Genomic DNA, 18,985 nt, shown 5'->3' on the forward strand with positions numbered 1-18,985 from the left:
CGGGCTCTAGGTACGCGGGCTTCAGTAATTGCAGCACACTGGCCCAGTAGTTGTGGTTCGCAGGCTCTAGAGCGCAGGCTCAATAGTTGTCGCGCACGGGCTTAGTTGCTACGCGGCATGTGGGATCTTCCCAGACCAGGGCTCGAACCCGTGTCCCCTGCATTGGCAGGCGGATTCTTAACCACTGTGCCACCAGGGAAGTCCTATAAGCATGTTTAATATAACTTTTTCAAATGATTAGGGGAAAACTACAGGAAGAATACATATTACAATACTGCTTTTGCCTTAAGATGGTACTATTATGAATAATATTTCCTGTTTTCCAGGTATTTTTATAATGTGCTTTGCTTTTAAAAATTTTGAGTGTGATTTGAAGATCAGCCAGATAACCACATACTATATTACTGTTGAACAGGCTCAGATATTTGTACAATTAGCTGGTTTCAACGTAAAAAACAGAAGCAGCAGAAATCATACTGATGTATCTTTATTTCCTCTTGTCCTGTGAAGAATTATGGGTCACACAAAGCACAACAAATGACTACTTCTCGACCACCGAAAACGGTAACAAAAATAGTAACATGAAATGATGCTTTACAAAACCCACTGTAATAGAAATATACCTCATCATATATGCTCCCATTAATGTCTGCACCATAGATAGGTGCCACGAAGGTTAAGTTCTTCCAATACTTGCGCTCCAAATCTTCATAATCCAAGTATCTCGGAGTACAATACCTGGAAAAGGGAGATGAAACAAAGCACAAAACAGTAAGACAATTTTAAGATTTTCCCTACCCATTTTATTTAAATCACTTTCTAAACAAAATTCTATCAAAATGAAAACACTGCAGTAGCTCGTGTTGTCAAATCTGACAAGTAAATATATAAATGTTTATCATAGATCTCTGAAGACTCTAAGATTCCTAAATAACTCTATATGAAAACCTCATTTTTTGATGAATAAGAAAAGTACTTTTATGAAAGTATCAACAATAGAAGCAGAAAACTACTTAATAGTATTTTAGCTTTTAAAATATTTTCTAAAATCTTTAACTAATTATACTATACTAGGACATTTTAGAGATTTACATGTAAAAGACAAAACACATAACTTAGAATAAAAGACTTACATATAAAAGACAAAACGTATAACTTAGAATATATGTATTTTATATATATATATAATTACATATATGTAATTTGTTATATATGTAATTTAATATTTATTACTAATTATATGTAATTCACTTAAAATTTCTTATATTTTTCTATAGAAAAATTGACAAAGGACAATCTCACTAAAAATCCAAGAAAGTAAAACTAAAATAAGGTATTTTGCACCTCTCAGACTGGCAAATGCTTAATATATAAATTGTGGTAAAGAATGAAACCTCTCTTACACAGCTGGAGTCGGGGTATATACTGGTACCAGAGTATACTTTTTCAATAGCCTTAAAAAATGTCCCTTTGACCCTAAAATTCAACTCTAGAAATTCATCTCAACAACACAGAGATGTATACAATGATATATGACCCAGGATGTTGCTGCAGCATTAACTGAAACCTCAAGCTTACATCCAGCAACTAGGACTACGTTAAATAAAAGAACACAAAATAAGGCAGATCTTTCTGTATATTGACATTAAAATCTTTCCACAGTGAATAAAGCAGATTACAGAACAGTAAATATACTATGATCCTATTTACGTAAAAAAAGATCTGTAACTGTATATTAAATGGCCAGAAAGAAATATACTCTAAATTATTAATACTAATAGTTATCTCTTACATAGGAATTACAGAAAGGCACTTCTCTGTATTATTTGGATTTTGAGCAATAATCTTATATTACTACCAAAAAAAAAAAAAACCACAACGTTCTACAGGAAAAAAAAATAGCAAAGAAATCAACAAACTGAGAAAGCAATGGAACACACATAGTGAAAAAGGTGTTTAGCAGAAGCAGCAATCCCTATAAAGCCTACTGGACATTTTAGATTGAAGAATTATAGAACAAGCAACATCTACATCTACTACACTGGGGATGCCAAACTGATTATCTAAGCAATAAGCAAGAATGCCAAACAACTTGATTTAACAACTGTATTTGAAATACAGAGTAATTTACAGATTTAATCTCACAGGGCAACCAAAAATAAAAAGGATGGGTATGAAAGAATCCACTCCACTTCATTCTAATGCTTTGATTAGAGGGTTCCAATAGTAACACACATTCCAGGCACAAGCTAAACAAGCTAACCAGAGGTCAGAGTCAGGTGACAAAAAAAAGTAGCAAGATGCTGTTTATTATGACTTCTAGAGAAAATTCTTAGATTTTAGAAATTGAAAGCCTAACTGCCTTTCACTATGAGAAGACCTAAAGAATCTATCACCATATTACTCACCCACTCAGGATCAATTTTTAGCAACCCTAACTCTAGGAGAGAAAGCTATAGTTGGTATTAGCTATTGAGGTTAAAGTCTAAAATCCCTGAATATTTGAAACAAACACTGATACTAAACTTGGAAAAAGGGACCAGTTCACTTACTTGGTACCTGATTCTAATGAAACCTAGCTACAGTTTCCATCCCTAAAGGACTGCCAAACAATCACGCCTATTCCACAAATCCAGCGTCAACTTGCTCAAAACTGATTCAACCACACTTCTTACCCAGAATCTTTCATTCACTATAGCACAGCTGTTAAGAGACAGGGCTCCAGAACCAGACTGCCTGGATCTAAATCCAGGCTTTGCCATTTATAAGCTACATAACCCAGGACAGGAGACTGAATCTCTCTGGACCTCAGTTATTCCTGTATAAAACAGGGATAATAACAATTGAGCTGTTGTAAAGGCTCCATCAGATAATTCTGTAAAGCACTTAGCTCCATGCCTAGAAGAAAGTACAGATCAACAATGTAAGCGATGGGAAGCAGCGTACTACTCACCTCCACAAACTTTTATAGTAAAGATATGTTGGAGGTCTCCAGATTTTCTTTGGACTAAGTTATGTTATTAACCAAATGAGCGTGTTATCCTCTCTACCACCAAGCACATTATGTACTGTGTACCTATGCAAGGGCATGTACTGAAGGAGAACAGATGAACAGAAAGACCAGAAAAATGCCTCTTGCCTACCATGAAAATTAGTCCCATCTTAGGACCATTCCATAACTGTTATGAAGACCATGTGATCCTAGTGTAGCCGTGAGTGGACAAGTAAGAGCCTTGGCTTAAGGCTTAAAACCCATTTCACTGGCATTTGAAATAAATTTTCATATGAAACTCACAGAGGAAATATAAAAATATAAATTTCAAAGGTAACAACATTACAACAATTATAGTGAAATTAATGCAACTCAAAAGATACATCAACTTTGAAAGAAATAACATTTAATCTGGAAATAATCTTTCAGACAATTTCTCATGATAGTTATATTTTGTAACGAGAAAAAAGAGTGCACCATTTTTTTTTTTTTTTTTTGGCCACTCCACGTGGCATGTGGGATCTTAGTTCCCCGACCAGGGATGGAACCTGAGCCCCCTGAATTGGAAGCATGGGTTCTTAACCACTGGACCACCAGGGAAGTCCCTAGAGTCCACTATTTTTTTAAACTATCTTTGAACTTCAGAATATCAAGAAATGTATATTCTGTTAATAAGTAAATCTTTACAATCTGTTTAATAATTTATACTACTTCAAGTATATTTTAGCTTCATGACACTATTTATTTTTTCAATCAACATAATTGAAACAGCACCTACCATGTCCCAGATACTGTACCAAGCACTGGGTACACAGTGGAACACAAAACAGAGACTGTCACCTGAACGGTTACCTTCAGGAAGAGTCAATCTACAACTAAGCCACCAGAATAAAAACAGAGATATGAATAAAGTAAGTGCCTAGTAAGATAAATTCCCTCTAAATAGAAAACTGACACCATGCTACGATAATCAAATGGGCTAGAGATGATAATCAAAGTTTCTCCATGACAAGAGAACACAGGACTTTGAGACTCATCAATATTTTGAATCGCCATGTATTATTAACAATGATTGTCCCTGGGAGTTGAAATTACGCATTTCTATAATGTTTGAATTTTTAAATAAGCATGCATTAGTTTTGTAACATTTCTGAACTTCCTTCAAAATCCATCTCCATAGCACCTACGAAATGAAATTACACCATTCCAATTAACTACCACAGAAGGTTTACCTTCCTTTGAAACCCCACAGAACTTTCTCATAATAATTATGATGATTTTTAAGGGTATTAACCAACATTTCCTATTAAGTATTATCTGATTATTTCCAAGTACAAATAGTCTCTTGAAATATCAAAGTAGTCAAGTAGAGGTTCCACTAAATGAACTAAGCTATTTAATACTTTTTTTTAAATAGATCTTTATTGGAGTATAATTGCTTCACAATACCGTGTTAGTTTCCGTTGCACAACAAAGCAAATCAGCCATATGCATACACATGTCCCCATATCCCCTCCCTCTTGAGCCTCCCTCCCATCCTCCCTATCCCACCCCTCTAGGTCTTCGCAAAGCACCGAGCCTATCTCCCTGTGCTATGCTGTTCCTTCCCACCAGCCAACTATTTTACATTCCGTAGTGTATATATGTCGATGCAACTCTCACTTCGCCCCAGCTTCGCCCTCCCACCCCATGTCATCAAGGCCATTCTCTATGTCTACCTCTTTATTCCTGCCCTGCAACTAGGTTCATCAGTACCATTTTTTTTTTTTTTTTTAAATAATAAAAGACTTTTTATTTAACAAGATTATTCCATAACTCTGGTTCTCAACCTTGATGGCCACTGGAATGAATCATGGGGATTAATCAAGACTCCACTCTAGACAACAAAATGAATTACCTGGGGTCAGTGCCTGAACACTGGTAGGAGGAGAAAAAACCTCTTTGCCTGATTCTTTTGTGTAACCAGGGTTTTGTGACCAGTGACAAACCAGACTAATTGAACCATATGCAACCCACCTTTTTAGGATCTTACATCAGGATACATCAAGTTAGTCTGAAAACAGAAAGGCCAAGTAATGCCTGAGAGGTCCAGGAGTAAGAAATAATGGAAAAAAGCAGAAGAAAACACAGGCCATTTTTAAAATGTCTTTTCATCTCTCCTTAAAGCTTTCATATATTAAAACCATACATTTGTAGCAAGTATTACTATCAAACTCCACTCATTGGGCCAGAGACCCTTGTGATGTTAGCGAAAAACTTGCCCCTCATGTAGCACACTACCTACACTTGTGAGTTCATCGGCCAGTGGCCTCAACTCCAAGCTCTAACAATGTGCAGAGTACCATTTTTTTTTTTTTAGATTCCATAATATGCGTTAGCATACGGTATATGTTTTTCTCTTTCTGACTTACTTCACTCTGTATGACAGTCTCTAGGTCCATCCACCTCACTACAAATAACTCAATTTTGTTTCTTTTTATGGTTGAGTACTATTCCATTGTATGTATGTGCCACATCTTCTTTATCCATTCATCTGTCGATGGACACTTAGGTTGGTTCCATGTCCTGGCTATTTTAAATAGTGCTGCAATGAACATTGTGGTGCATGTCTCTCTTTTTTTTTTTTTAATTTTATTTATTTATTTATCTATCTATCTATCTATCTATTTATTTATTTATCTATCTATCTATCTATCTATCTATTTATTTATTTATTTATGGCTGTGCTGGGTCTTCGTTTCTGTGCTAGGGCTTTCTCTAGTTGCGGCAAGTGGGGGCCACTCTTCATTGCGGTGCGCGGGCCTCTCACTATCGCGGCCTCTCTTGTTGCGGAGCACAGGCTCCAGACGCGCAGGCTCAGCAATTGTGGCTCACGGGCCTAGTCGCTCCGCGGCATGTGGGATCTTCCCAGACCAGGGCTCGAACCCGTGTCCTCTGCATTGGCAGGCAGACTCTCAACCACTGCGCCACCAGGGAAGCCCCCATGTCTCTTTTTGAATTATGGTTTTCTCAGGTTATATGCCCAGTAGTGCGATTGCTGGGTCATGTGGTAGCTCTAGTTTTAGTTTCTTAAGGAACCTCCATACTGTTTTCCATAGTGGTTGTATCAATTTACATTCCCACCAACAGTGTAGGAGGGTTCCCTTTTCACCACACCCTCTCCAGCATTTATGGTTTCTAGCTTTTTTGATAATGGCCATTCTGACTGGCACGAGGTGATACCTCATTGTAGTTTTGATTTGCATTTCTCTAATAATTAGTGATGCTGAGCATCTTTTCATGTGCCTCTCGGCCATCTGTATGTCTTCCTTGGTGAAATGCCTATTTAGGTCTTCGGCCCATTTTTTAACTGGATTGTTTTTTTGATATTGAGCTCCATGAGCTGTTTGTATATTTTGGAGATTAATCCTTTGTTGTTTCATTTGCAAATATTTTCTCCCATTCTGAGGGTTGCCTTTTCTCTTGTTTATGGTTTCCTTTGCTGTGTAAAAGCTTTTAAGTTTAATTAAGTCCCATTTGTTTATTTTTGGTTTTATTTCTGTTACTCTAGGAGGTGGGTCAAAAAAGATCTTGCTGTGGTTTATGTCAAAGAGTGTCTTTCCTATGTGTTCCTCTAAAAGTTTTATAGTGTCTGGTCTTACATTTACATCTTTAATCCATTTGGAGTTTATTTTTGTGTATGGCGTTAGGTAGTGTTCTAATTTCATTCTTTTACATGTAGCTGTCCAGTTTGCCCAGCACCACTTACTGAAGAGGCTGCCTTTTCTCCATTGTATGTTCTTGCCTCCTTTGTCATAAATTAGATGCCCACACGTGTATGGGTTTATCTCTGGGCATTCTATCCTGTACCATTAATCTATATTTCTGTTTTTGTGCCAGTACCATACTGTCTTGCTTACTGTAACTTTGTGGTACAGTTTGAAGTCGGGGAGCCTGATTCCTCCAACTCCGTTTTTCTTTCTCAAGATTACTTTGGCTATTCGGGGTCTTTTGTGTTTCCATAGGAACTGTAAGATTTTTGGTTCTAATTCTGTGAAGAATGCCATTGGTAGTTTGATAGGGATTGCACTGGATCTGTAGATGGCTTTGGGTAGCATAGTCATTTTCACAATATTGATTCTTCCAATCCAAGAACATGGTATATTTCTCCATCTGTTTATGTCATCTTTGATTTCTTTCACCAGCGTTTTATAGTTTTCTGAGTACAAGTCTTTCACCTCCCTAGGCAGGTTTATTCCTAGGTATTTTATTCCTTTTGTTGCAATGGTAAATGGGAGTGTCTCCTCAATTTCTCTTTCTGATTTTTCGTTGTTGGTGTATAGGAATGCCAGAGATTTCTATGCATTAATTTTGTATCCTGCACCTTACCAAATTCATTGATCAGTTCTAGTAGTTTCCTGGTGGCATCTTTAGGATTTTCTATGTATAGTATCATGTCATCAGCAAATAGTGACAGTTTTACTTCTTCTTTTCCAATTTGTACCCCTTTTATTTCTTTTTCTTCTCTGACTGCTGTGGCTAGGACTTCCAAAACTATGTTGAATAACAGTGGCGAGAGTGGACATCCTTGTCTTGTTCCTGATCCTAGTGGAATTGCTTTCAGTTTTTCACCATTGAGTATGATGCTTGCTGTGGATTTGTCATATATGGCCTTTATTATGTTGAGGTAGGTTCCCTCTATGCCCGTTTTCTGGAGAGTTTTTACCATAAATGGGTGTTGAATTTTGTCAAGAGATTTTTCTGCATCTATTGAGATGATCATATGGTTTTTACTCCTTAATTTGTTAATGTGGTGTATCACATTGATTGATTTGCGTATATTGAAGAATCCTTGCATCCCTGGGATAAATCCCACTTGATCATGGTATATGATCCTTTTAATGTGCTGTTGGATTCTGTTTGCTAGTATTTTGTTGAGGATTTTTGCATCTATGTTCATCAGTGATATTGGTCTATAATTTTCTTTTTTTGTGGTATCTTTTTCTGGTTTTGGTATCAGGGTGATGGTGGCTTCATAGAATGAGTTTGGGAGTGTTTCTCCCTCTGCAATTTTTTTGGAAGAGTTTGAGAAGGATCACTGTTAGCTCTTCTCTAAATGTTTGATAGAATTCGCCTGTGAAGCCATCTGGTCCTGGACTTTGGTTTGTTGGAAGATTTTTAATTACAGTTTCCATTTCATTACTTGTGATAGGACTGTTTATATTTTCTAATTCTTCCTGGTTCAGTCTTGAAAAATTGTACCTTTCCAAGAATTTGTCAATTTCTTCGTGGTTGTCCATTTTATTGGCATATAGTTGTTTGTAGTAGTCTCTTATAATCCTTTGTATTTCTGCAGTGTCAGTTGTGATTTCTCCTTTTTCATTTCTAATTTTGCTGATTTGCGTCCTCTCCCTTTTTTTCTTGATGAGTCTGGCTAAGGGTTTATCAATTTTGTTTATCTTCTCAAAGAACCAGCTTTTAGTTTTATTGATCTTTGCTATTGTTTTCTTCATTTCTATTTCATTTACTTCTGCTCTGATATTTATGATTTCTTTCCTTCTACTGACTTTGGATTTTCTTTGTTCTTCTTTCTCTAGTTGTTTTTAGGGTAGGGTTAGATTATTTGAGATTTTTCTTGTTTCTTGAGGTGAGACTGAATTGCTATAAACTTCCCTCTTAGAACTGCTTGTGCTGCATCCCATAGGTTTTGGGTCATCATGTTTTCGTTGTCATTTGTTTCTATGTATTTTTTTATTTCTTCTTTGATTTCTTCAGTGATCTCTTGGTTATTTAGTAGCGCACTGTTTAGCCTCCATGTATTTGTGTTTTTCACGTTTTTTTTCCTGTAATTGATTTCCAATCTCATAGCGTTGTGGTCAGAAAAGATGCACGACTTCAAATTTCTTCAGTTTTCGGAGGCTTGATATGTGACCCAAGATGTGATCTATCCTGGAGAATGTTCCATGTGCACTGGAGAAGAAAGTGTATTCTGCCACTTTTGGGTGGAATGTTCTATAAATATCAATTAGATCTATCTGGTCTATTGTGTCATTTAAAGCTTGTGTTTCCTTGTTTATTTTCTGTTTGGATGATCTATCCATTGGTGTAAGTGGGGTGTTAAAGTCCCCTACTATTATTGTGTTACTGTCAATTTCTTTCATGGTTGTTAGAATTTGCCTTATGTATTGGGGTGCTATGTTGGGTGCATAAATATTTATAATTGTTATATCTTCTTCTTGGATTGATCCTTTGATCATTATGTAGTGTCCCTCCTTAGCTCTTGTAACAGTCTTTATTTTAAAGTCTATTTTATCCGAAACGAGTATTGCTACTCCAGCTTTCTTTTGATTTACATTTGCATGGAATATCTTTTTCCATCCCTTCACTTTTAGTCTGTATGTGTCCCTAGGTCTGAAGTGTGTCTCTTGTAGACAGCATATATACGGTCTTGTTTTTGTATCCATTCAGCCAGTCTGTGTCTTTTGGTTGGGGCATTTAATCCATTTACATTCAAGGTTATTATTGATATGTATGTTCCTATTACCATTTTCTTAATTGTTTTGGGTTTGTTTTTGTGGGTCTTTTTCTTCTCTTGTGTTTCCTGCTTAGAGAAGTTTCTTTAGCATTTGTTGTAAAGCTGGTTTGGTGGTGCTGAATTCTCTGAATTCTTTTGTTTCTCTGAAAAGCTTCTGAGGGACCTCCCTGGTGGCACAGTGGTTAAGAATCTGCCTGCCAATGCAGGGGACACAGGTTCGATCCCTGGTCCAGGAAGATCCCACGTGCCACGGAGAAACTAAGCCAGTGTGCCACAACTACAGAGCCTGTGCTTTAGAGCCTGCAAGCCACAGCTACTGAGCCCACGTGCCACAACTACTGGAGCCCGTGCTCCGTGACAAGAGAAGCCACTGCAATGAAGAAGGAAGGCAGCCAAAAATAAATAAATAAATTTTTAAAAAAATAAAATAATTATCTTTAAAAAAAAAAAAAAGCTTTTGATTTCTCCTTCAAATCTGAATGAGATCCTTGCTGGATAGAGTAATCTCGGTTGTAGGTTTTCTCTTTCATCACTTTAAGTATATCCTGCCACTCCCTTTTGGCCTCCAGAGTTTCCACTGAAAAATCAGCTGATAACCTTATGGGGATTCCTTTGTATGTTATTTTTTGTTTTTCCCTTGTTGCTTTTAATACTTTTTCTTTGAATTTAATTTTTGTTAGTTTGATTAATATGTGTCTTGGTGTGTTTTTCCTAGGGTTTATACTGTATGGGACTCTCTGTGCTTCCTGGACTTGGGTGACTATTTCTTTTCCCATGTTGGGGAAGTCTTTGACTATAATCTCTTTAAATATTTTCTCAGACCCTTTCTTTTTCTCTTCTTCTTCTGGGACCCCTATAATCCAAATGTTGGTGCATTTAGTGTTCTCCCAGAGGTCTCTGAGATTGTCTTCAATTCTTTTCATTCTTTTTTCTTTATTCTGCTCCTCAGCAGTTATTTCCACCATTTTGTCTTCCAGCTCACTTATTCGTTCTTCTGCTTCCGTTATTCTGTTATTGATTCCTTCTAGTGTATTTTTCATTTCAGTTACTGTGTTGTTCACCTGTTTGTTTGTTCTTTAGTTCTTCTAGATCTTTGTTAAACATTTCTTGTATTTTCTCAATCCGTGCTTCCATTCTATTTCCGAGATTCTGGATCATCTTTACTATCATTACTCTGAATTCTTTTTCAGGTAGATTGCCTATTTCCTCTTCATTTACTGGGTCTTGTAAGTTTTTACCTTGCTCCTTCATCTGTGACATATTTTTTTGCCATCTTATTATTTTTTTTTTTTAAATGAGTGGGATTGTGTTCCTGTTTTACTGGTTGTTTGGCCTGAGCCTTCCAACGCTGGAGTTTGTAGGCTATTGGGTAGAGCTGGGTCTTGGTTGCTGAGATGAGGAACTCTGTGAGACCTCATTTCGATGAATATGCCCTGAGGTCTGAGGTTCTCTGTTAGTCCAGTGGTTCGGACTCAGAGCTCCCACCGCAGGAGCTTCCCCCCGACCCCAGGCTTGCAAATCAAGATCCTGCAAGCCGCATGGGCTGGCAAAAAAAAAAGAGAGAAAATAACAAAGTAAAAAATAAAATTGGACTAGGAAATTAACAGATATGTTAGAAAGAATGTAAAAATAAAAATATACATGAGTCAACAACCAGAAGGTACATCAGTACCACAATAGTAAAAAAGAGGAGGAAGGAAAGGAAAAAAAAAAAAGTGGGGGGGAGGCCTTGGCTGTGGAGAGCGGGGCTTAAGCAAGGGTGAGGTCTGGGCAGTGGGTGGGGCTAATGCTCAGGACCCACAGGTCTGGACAAGGCCCTGGGGGCTGTGGGCAGTGGGGCTTAGGCTCAAGGAACAGAAGGGGCCCAGGTGTGTCCCCCCCCATCCCTGGTCTCAGAGGGCAGGGGACCTCACCTGGGAGCCCAGCAGGCTTCCTGGGCTCAAGTGGGTGGGACAAATGCCCTCCTCTCCTCTCCTGCACCTCCGGTCTGGGATCTGGGAGGGCCCTTCCCACCTGCCTCTCCTGATCTCCCCGGCCTCCCTCCTATGCCCCCAGGGCCAATGTGGCCAGTAGGGTGGGGGGGGCACCTGGGAGAGCAGGGGACCAGCCTGGGAGCTCAGCAGGCTCCCCGTGCCTGAGTGGGTGGGGCAATCGCCCTCCGCTCCTCTCCAGCTTCTTCTGGAGGGCCCCTCCCACCTGCCTCTCCTGATCTCCCCAGCCTCCCTCCTATGCCCCCAGGGACCCACGTAGCCTGGAGGGGGGTTTTGTAAGCTATTTAATACTTTAAGAATGACTCTGGAAATAGGCACTAGAAGATGGAGAACAGAATATGGTAAACAGTTTATACTTATAAAAAGTTGGATAAGGACTTCCCTGGTGGAGCCGTGGTTAAGAATCCACCTGCCAATGCCAGGGAAACGGGTTCGAGTCCTGGTCCAGGAAGATCCCACATGCCATGGACAACTAAGCCCATGTGCCACAACTACTGCGCCTACTCTCTAGAACTCACGAGTCACAACTACTGAGCCCACATGCCACAACTACTGAAGCCCGCACACCTAGAGCCCATGCTCCACAACAAAGAAGCCACCGCAATGAGAAGCCCGCACCGCAACAAAGAGTAGCCCCCTCTTGCCACAACTAGAGAAAGCCCATGTGCAGCAATGAAGACCCAACGCAGCCAAAAATTAATTAATTAATTAATTAATAAAGTTAAAAGAAAAGAAAATATCTTTCTAACACTGGGTTAGGAAAAAAAAAGTTGGATAAAATTGCTTCTGCAATCTTGTTTTAGCATTGAACTTATTAAAGAGTTCTTAAAGAGTATGAAAGCAAACAAGCCTAGTCCATGATAAAAGTTCCACATTCTCAATCAATGAAATCTGAAACAATGAGGCTTTACTAATGCCTATGAAAAACAATTCAATTGTTATAAAGCAGAAACTAACACACCATTGTTAAAGCAATTATACTCCAATAAAGATGTTAAAAAAAAATTCAAGAGGGACTTGAATTAATTATAAAATGTCTAATTGCTTTGGATTAATCAGAATGCTCCATAATAGGAACTTCACACAGAAAAAAGATTCTTCAAGTACCATCAAGTGCTTACTATGTCAAATATAAATTTTTTTTTTAAAAGATATCAACTAAATTTATCCAGAGGACTTAATCTCATGAACACCTATCCAGAGAATTTAGACACTGATGTTTTTTGGTTGGATGATTGGTTGGTTGGTTTTGGGGGGTATTTTTTTTTCCAGATTAATATTTTGATCTAAGGCCTTAACCACCATATCAGAAACTTTAAAAAAAACGGGAGGGCAATTTAATAATAATCATAACTGTGATAGTTTCTAAAATATAGCCACAAATTCTTTGATACACCTCCCTTCAAGACTTACAGCTTAATTCTCCTCCCCTTAAGTATGGGCTGCATTTGGCTTATAACAAATAGAATATGGCAGAAATGACAGTCAAGAAACAGGTCATGAAAAGACATTGTGTCTTCATCTTGGTAACTCCTGGATCACTTGCGTTGGAAGAAGCCAGCTGCCACAACACGAGGAGCAGTTCATGTGGCAAAGGACTCAGGACTCCAGCCAACTGCCACGTAAGGGGAGCAATCTTGGGAGAAAATCTTCTAGTCACAGTCAAGCCTTCAGGTGACAGCAGCCCCAGCCAACTTGAATGCAACCTCAGGAGAGGCCCTGAGCCACAGCCACCTGGCTGAGCCACTCCCAGATTCCTGACCTTCAGAAACTGAGATGTTAAATGTTTATTGATTTAAGATACTAAGGTTTGGGGTGATTCATTAGATAGCAGCAGGTGACTAACACAATAATGGTGGCCCTTCAAGTCATTCAAGGATTTTCTTTTTAAATTACTCATCTTCTAATATATATAACTTATCATTTAAGACTTAAACATTGTCGGGACTTCCCTGGTGGCGCAGTGGTTAAGAATCCGCCTACCAATGCAGGGGACACGGGTTCGAGCCCTGGTCCGGGAAGATCCCACATGCCACGGAGCAACTAAGTCCGTGCACCACAACTACTGAGCCCACGTGCCACAACTACTGAAGCCCACGTGCCTGTGCGGGAGTAGTTACACCATGGAAATAGGCAAGAACCACAAGTCAGGGTTCCCCCACCTCCCCGGAAAGTTGTTGGAGCCCATGCTCTGCAACAAGAGAAACCACTGCAATGAGAAGCCCGCCCACCACAATGAAGAGTAGCCCCCCGCTCGATGCCAACTAGGGAAAGCCCGCACACAGCAACGAAGACCCAACGCAGCCAAAATTAATTAATTAATTAATTAATTAATTAATTATTAAAAAAGAGGAATGCTTTTTAAAAAAAAAAAGACTTAAACATTGTCACACACAGAAGAAAATTTGCCTAACAAAGATGAATCAAGTGTAGAATCAAAAACTCATGGCAACTAAAAGATAGGAAAAAAAAATTTACAAATATTATGAATAAGATGATAAAATGAGGAACAATTTCCCTAGCAGTAAACTAAAGTAAGTAGGCAGGCAACCACCTGAAAAACAGAAAACAGTAACAGTTAAATGAGGACTGAAAGAGATTGTGCAGAAGACTCCTGCTTTTCACCACAAGCTCCCATCTACTTGGTTTCTTACCATGTTCACCTATATCTTCGAAAGAAATAAAAATAGTAAACTGAATCTACTCACTTGCCACTGTTGGCCAGCTGCCTGAACTCCTTCACTGTCATGGCTTTTTTCTGGATGTTGTATTGAGTGAACAGTCCTGACTGCCCTGTGACCATCTGCTGAATTGGCGCTGGAATAAGCAAATTGTCAATGTCATCATAGCACTGCCTTGGCTTCCACTCCTTAGGAGGAATCACCTAAAAGGAAAATAATAAAAGATTATTTGGAAAACATTCCAGGTAGTTATTTAGCTTTCCTATTCCAACAGAATACAAGTGAAGAATTTCTCAGCATTTATACGACAAATGTGTAAAAGAACTGTGAAGATTCATATTAAAGGAAATGCTTGCATTCTCCCAAATAGTCACCTTACTGACATGACTTTTTTAAAACAGCAAAATTTACTGAGTACTCACTATACAAAATACTGTACTTGTATTAACTTATTTTTTAGTGGCTACTGTTAACCTCTCTATTTTAAAGGTAAAATTGAGAGACACACAAAAGTAAAATAACTTGCTAGAGTTCAAGTGCTGTTTATAGTACCATGAGAAAAATAAGTATTGGTTTAGTTGATATCGTTTCTTTAAACACCTCTCACACAATATGGCAAATCAGAGTGGTGTGCAAGTAAATGTTTAACCAACAACTTTCTGGGGAGGTGGGGGAACCCTGATTTGTGGTTTTTGCCTATTTCCATGGTGTAACTACTCCCGCCATGGCCAATTTGAGCTTACCAATGTGATGTCACTGAACATGGGGTTGGAAAAGATGTGCACTCTCAATTCTCATGTGCCTGTATGAAGTAGCTCAGCACACCACTGCTTTCCCATAATATTTCAACACTTAATTACTAACAATGAAAAGATCATCAACAGTAAAACCAAAAATACATATTCATATGATCAAAAATTAGAAGGAACAAAGTTATGAATTGAGTCATGGTTTATAGCTGGAATTTATCCACCTTTAGAAGTTATCCTAATTTTTAGAGACAAACTTCTTTTAAAAACTTAATTGCAAAATACAGATAGCACACATACAGAAAATGTATAATCACAAATATGTAGCTTTGTGAGTTATTATAAAGCAAACACCAGAGTACCCACTGCTCAGGTGTAAGAAGTAAGATACTGCTGGCACCCCAGAGGTCCTGGTACCCTTTTCCAAATACATCCCTCTCTTACTCAAAAGGTGGTCACTATCATGGCACTTACGCTATTAATCTCCTTGCTGGGCTTTATAGTTTTATGTCTGTGTGTAAACCCTAACAACAGTTTTTTAAATGTACAGAAACATAAGCATCCATATATACATACATTCTTTATCTTTTATATTTTACTCAATATTTTTGTGAGATTCAAATATGATGACCTAGGTAACTGAAGTTCATTGACTTTCATTCCTACTTAGTATGCCTTCGTATAAATATTTATTTGTAAGGGTGACTACTTGGTGGTCACTTGTTTTTTTCTAATTATTGGCAACTGCAAACAACACTATTAATATTGCTGTATGCATCTTCTGCTGCATGTGGGCACACGGTTCTCTAAAATACACACACGCACATACCCTCCTAACAGTGAAACTACTGGGACGTAGGATACGTACAGATCAAATTTAATCGTTATTACCAAACTTTGGCCAAAGTGGTTGTACTATTTCATACTCCTGCCAGCAATGTGTGAAAGTTCCTGTCGCTCCACATCTTCATCATCACTTTGCATTGTTGATCGTTTAAATTTTAGTCTTTCTGGAAGGTGTGTAATGGTACTCAGGTGTGGATTTTATTTGCATTTTCTGATAACTAAAGAAATCTCTTCATATATTCACTGACCCTACAGATATCCTCTTTTGTAAAGTGCTTATTCAAGCCTCTTGCTCATTTTACTATTGCACTGTCAGTCTTTTTCTTATTAATGTATAGAGATTCTGTATATAGTCTGGTTATTCTTAGAAGAATGTGTGTGTGTGTGTGTGCGTGTGTATTTGCAAATATCTATATGTATGTGTGTGTACATATATCAAATATCTTCTCTTACTCTGTATAACTTTCCCTTCAACCTTCTAAACTGTATATTTTGATAAACATAAGTTCTTAACTTTAATATAATCCAATTTCTTCATTTTTTGCCTTGATCTTCTGTTTAAAATATATGTATTTTCCTACTCTAGGGCATGAATACATTCTATTTTGTTTTCTAAGAGTTTTAAGGTTTTGTCTTTCACATTTTATCTACACTGCACCTGCAACTGGCTTTTGTGAAAGGTTTAAGTCAAGCTTCATCAGATGAGAAAACCTGAAGTCGGGGAAGGAGTGACTTGGCCAATGTTATACAGCTGATAAACGACTCTATTAATTCAAAAAAGAGGTGGGGGGAGCAGTCAAGTCTAAAATTAATTTAATTTTCATCAGCAATATGGCAATATTATACATTTTATTTTCTCCAAGGTATGTTAGCTTAAAATGAGACACATACTCAGTATTTTAAAAAGCATACAGACAATCGCACCAAATGGATATGGATAAACATACTACATTGTCTTGATCACATATTGAAAGGGGAGAGGGCAGTATTTGAGAGTGTTATAAATACTAACTTTTTCTTCATCAGAAATAAATGTGAGTATTCCAAAATATAAAACATAGATTTATTCAGGCTCCTGTTTAGAAATATATCTACAATCAAAATCAATATTATGTTTAGAGTTAAATATTTTCCTGTGTTGTGAAAAACAAGGCAGTTGTTCACCCCAAAAAATTTTGAACGAAATTTTCTTCTCTAAAGTTAAAGAAGGAATACATTTACAAAACTCTAAATATTACCTTTGTGAATATTTTGTGCATGTGTTCATTTACTTCAGTTAAAATGTTCAGACAGAACTTTAAAAATCTGTAAGTTCAGGTCTATGACAAAAATCTTATTTTTTAACTATAATTTTAAATCTTAACACATCAGATTTTCTTACATAGGAATCGTAAGCACACCATACTTAGGACTTTATATATATATATTTATATATATATATATTTCATATTACCATTTCCCCGACCCCAGCCTGGGCCCTATACCAGCAAAAATTGTCCAGCTAAAATCTGTATTTGCACTACTTATCCTGAAATATGTTGCTATTACTACCATCTACCAACTGAGAAAGGAGCAGGAGGAGGAAGGGCAGTGCTTCTTACACTCTTTCTTCACCTTTGGGCAGATAGCTATCTGCACCCTCCAGGCTACTTGTGAAGCTCTGTATTATGCATAACCTCAGGCCCAGAACAGGCTACGTCCAGAACACTGCTGCCGAAGAATTTAGCCATTGCTCGTATAATAATGCTTCATCATAACCTTTCTCCACAAAAACAGTACAAGTTTTACATTTAAGGACACTGTCACTTTTCACTTTCGCAACTGGACTACCAACTTTGTAGACAGAAAGTCAGGGTGTCAAACCTCTCACTCTGTAAAAAAAAAGTTAAATCTAAAGTATATATCTAAAAAATGTTATCAACCAGACTACCCTGATGGCGCAGTGGTTAAGAATCCACCTGCCAACGCAGGGGACACGGGTTCGATCCCTAGTCCAGGAAGATCCCACATGCCGCGGAGCAACTAAGCCCCTGCGCCACAGCTACTGAGCCTGCGCTCTACAGCCCGTGAGCCACAACTACTGAGCCCGCAAGCCACAACTACTGAGCCCACGTGCCTCAAGCTCATGCTCCGCAACAAGAGAAGCCACCGCAATGAGACGCCCGCGCACCACAATGAAGAGCAGCCCCCGCTCACGGCAACCAGAGAAAGCCCGTGCACAGCAACGAAGACCCAACACAGCCAAATATAAATAAATTAATTAATTGATTTTTTTTAAATGTTATCAAGCAAGACAGACTGTAATCTGAGGCCAAAGTCACTACTATTGGAACTTCTCAACCACTTTCTTCAAATCATAAATTAAGACCAATTCATTAAATGGTGCATCAACAAAGAATTTCATAGGTGGTTCTGTTCCCCAGGGCTAGCCCTCAAAGTAAACTAGCAACATTAATGCAGTTTTTATCTTTACAATTTGATTTGATTTGGTGTAGTTTTATACATTTGCTATTGCTGTAACTTCCAGAAAAAGAAGGAAATCAGGTGAAACTGGGTCCATGTGACTTGATGTAAAAGATGGCAAAAATGACTAGGAATAAAACAGTTTATTGTATTCCTAGTATAAGTAAAAGGAAATTACCACAAGATTGAATAAATGAGGAAATTACCACAAGATTGAATAAATGAGGAAATTACCACAAGATTGAATAACTCCAGCTTTGTCAATGAGTCTCACTTAAAAAAAAAAGTCTGGACTCAGGTGTGTCTGGTTTAACATTCAGAAAACTACCTGTAGTTCTCATTAATGTCATTCTGTCAGAGAACACCCAAGGCAGCACAGGTGTCCTCTGTGGGCCTGCAGCTCCCTTGTGAGGCTAGTTGCTGCTTCCTCTTCTAAGGTTACTAAATGCGCCCCCGACCACAGAACATTCACTAATCCCAGTGGAACACAGTAAGATATATGTTTTCAGGCAACAAAAGAGGGAGAACAACAGGACAAAGGGCTGCATTCAGAGCCCAGAGAAGAGGACAGACAGTCACCATAACACCCCTCTGCCCAAATAAAGCCCAAAACCTTGCTAACCGGTTCATTTTAAGTTTATGATCAAAATTCTGTGTGTCAAATGATTCTGAAATATCATTCTCTTCAACTTAAGCATGATTTTTTTCCTCCTCAAAGACAACCCGGAAATGTTAAGGTTCCAAAAATG

At 38.1% G+C, this 18,985-nt stretch overlaps 1 protein-coding gene and 1 non-coding gene across 7 annotated transcripts in view; both read right to left on the bottom strand.

The window, feature by feature from the left end:
• KDM4C (lysine demethylase 4C) overlaps positions 1–18,985 on the bottom strand; it is a 410,124-nt gene that overhangs the window by 349,896 nt on the left and 41,243 nt on the right. For all 6 annotated transcript variants that reach the window (XM_036854785.1, XM_036854786.1, XM_036854787.1 and 3 more), the window contains 2 exons: positions 14,206–14,381; positions 624–738 (listed from right to left, as the gene is read on the bottom strand). In XM_036854785.1, the coding sequence (XP_036710680.1) occupies positions 624–738; positions 14,206–14,381 (291 nt within the window). The remainder of the gene's footprint in view (positions 1–623; positions 739–14,205; positions 14,382–18,985) is intronic.
• LOC118897575 lies at positions 5,181–5,330 on the bottom strand. The gene has a single exon (XR_005020469.1). It is a non-coding gene; the product is annotated as a small nucleolar RNA SNORA62/SNORA6 family (small nucleolar RNA).

The sequence above is a fragment of the Balaenoptera musculus genome, chromosome 6 (genome assembly GCF_009873245.2).
Source record: "Balaenoptera musculus isolate JJ_BM4_2016_0621 chromosome 6, mBalMus1.pri.v3, whole genome shotgun sequence".
Classification (NCBI taxonomy): Eukaryota; Metazoa; Chordata; class Mammalia; order Artiodactyla; family Balaenopteridae; genus Balaenoptera; species Balaenoptera musculus.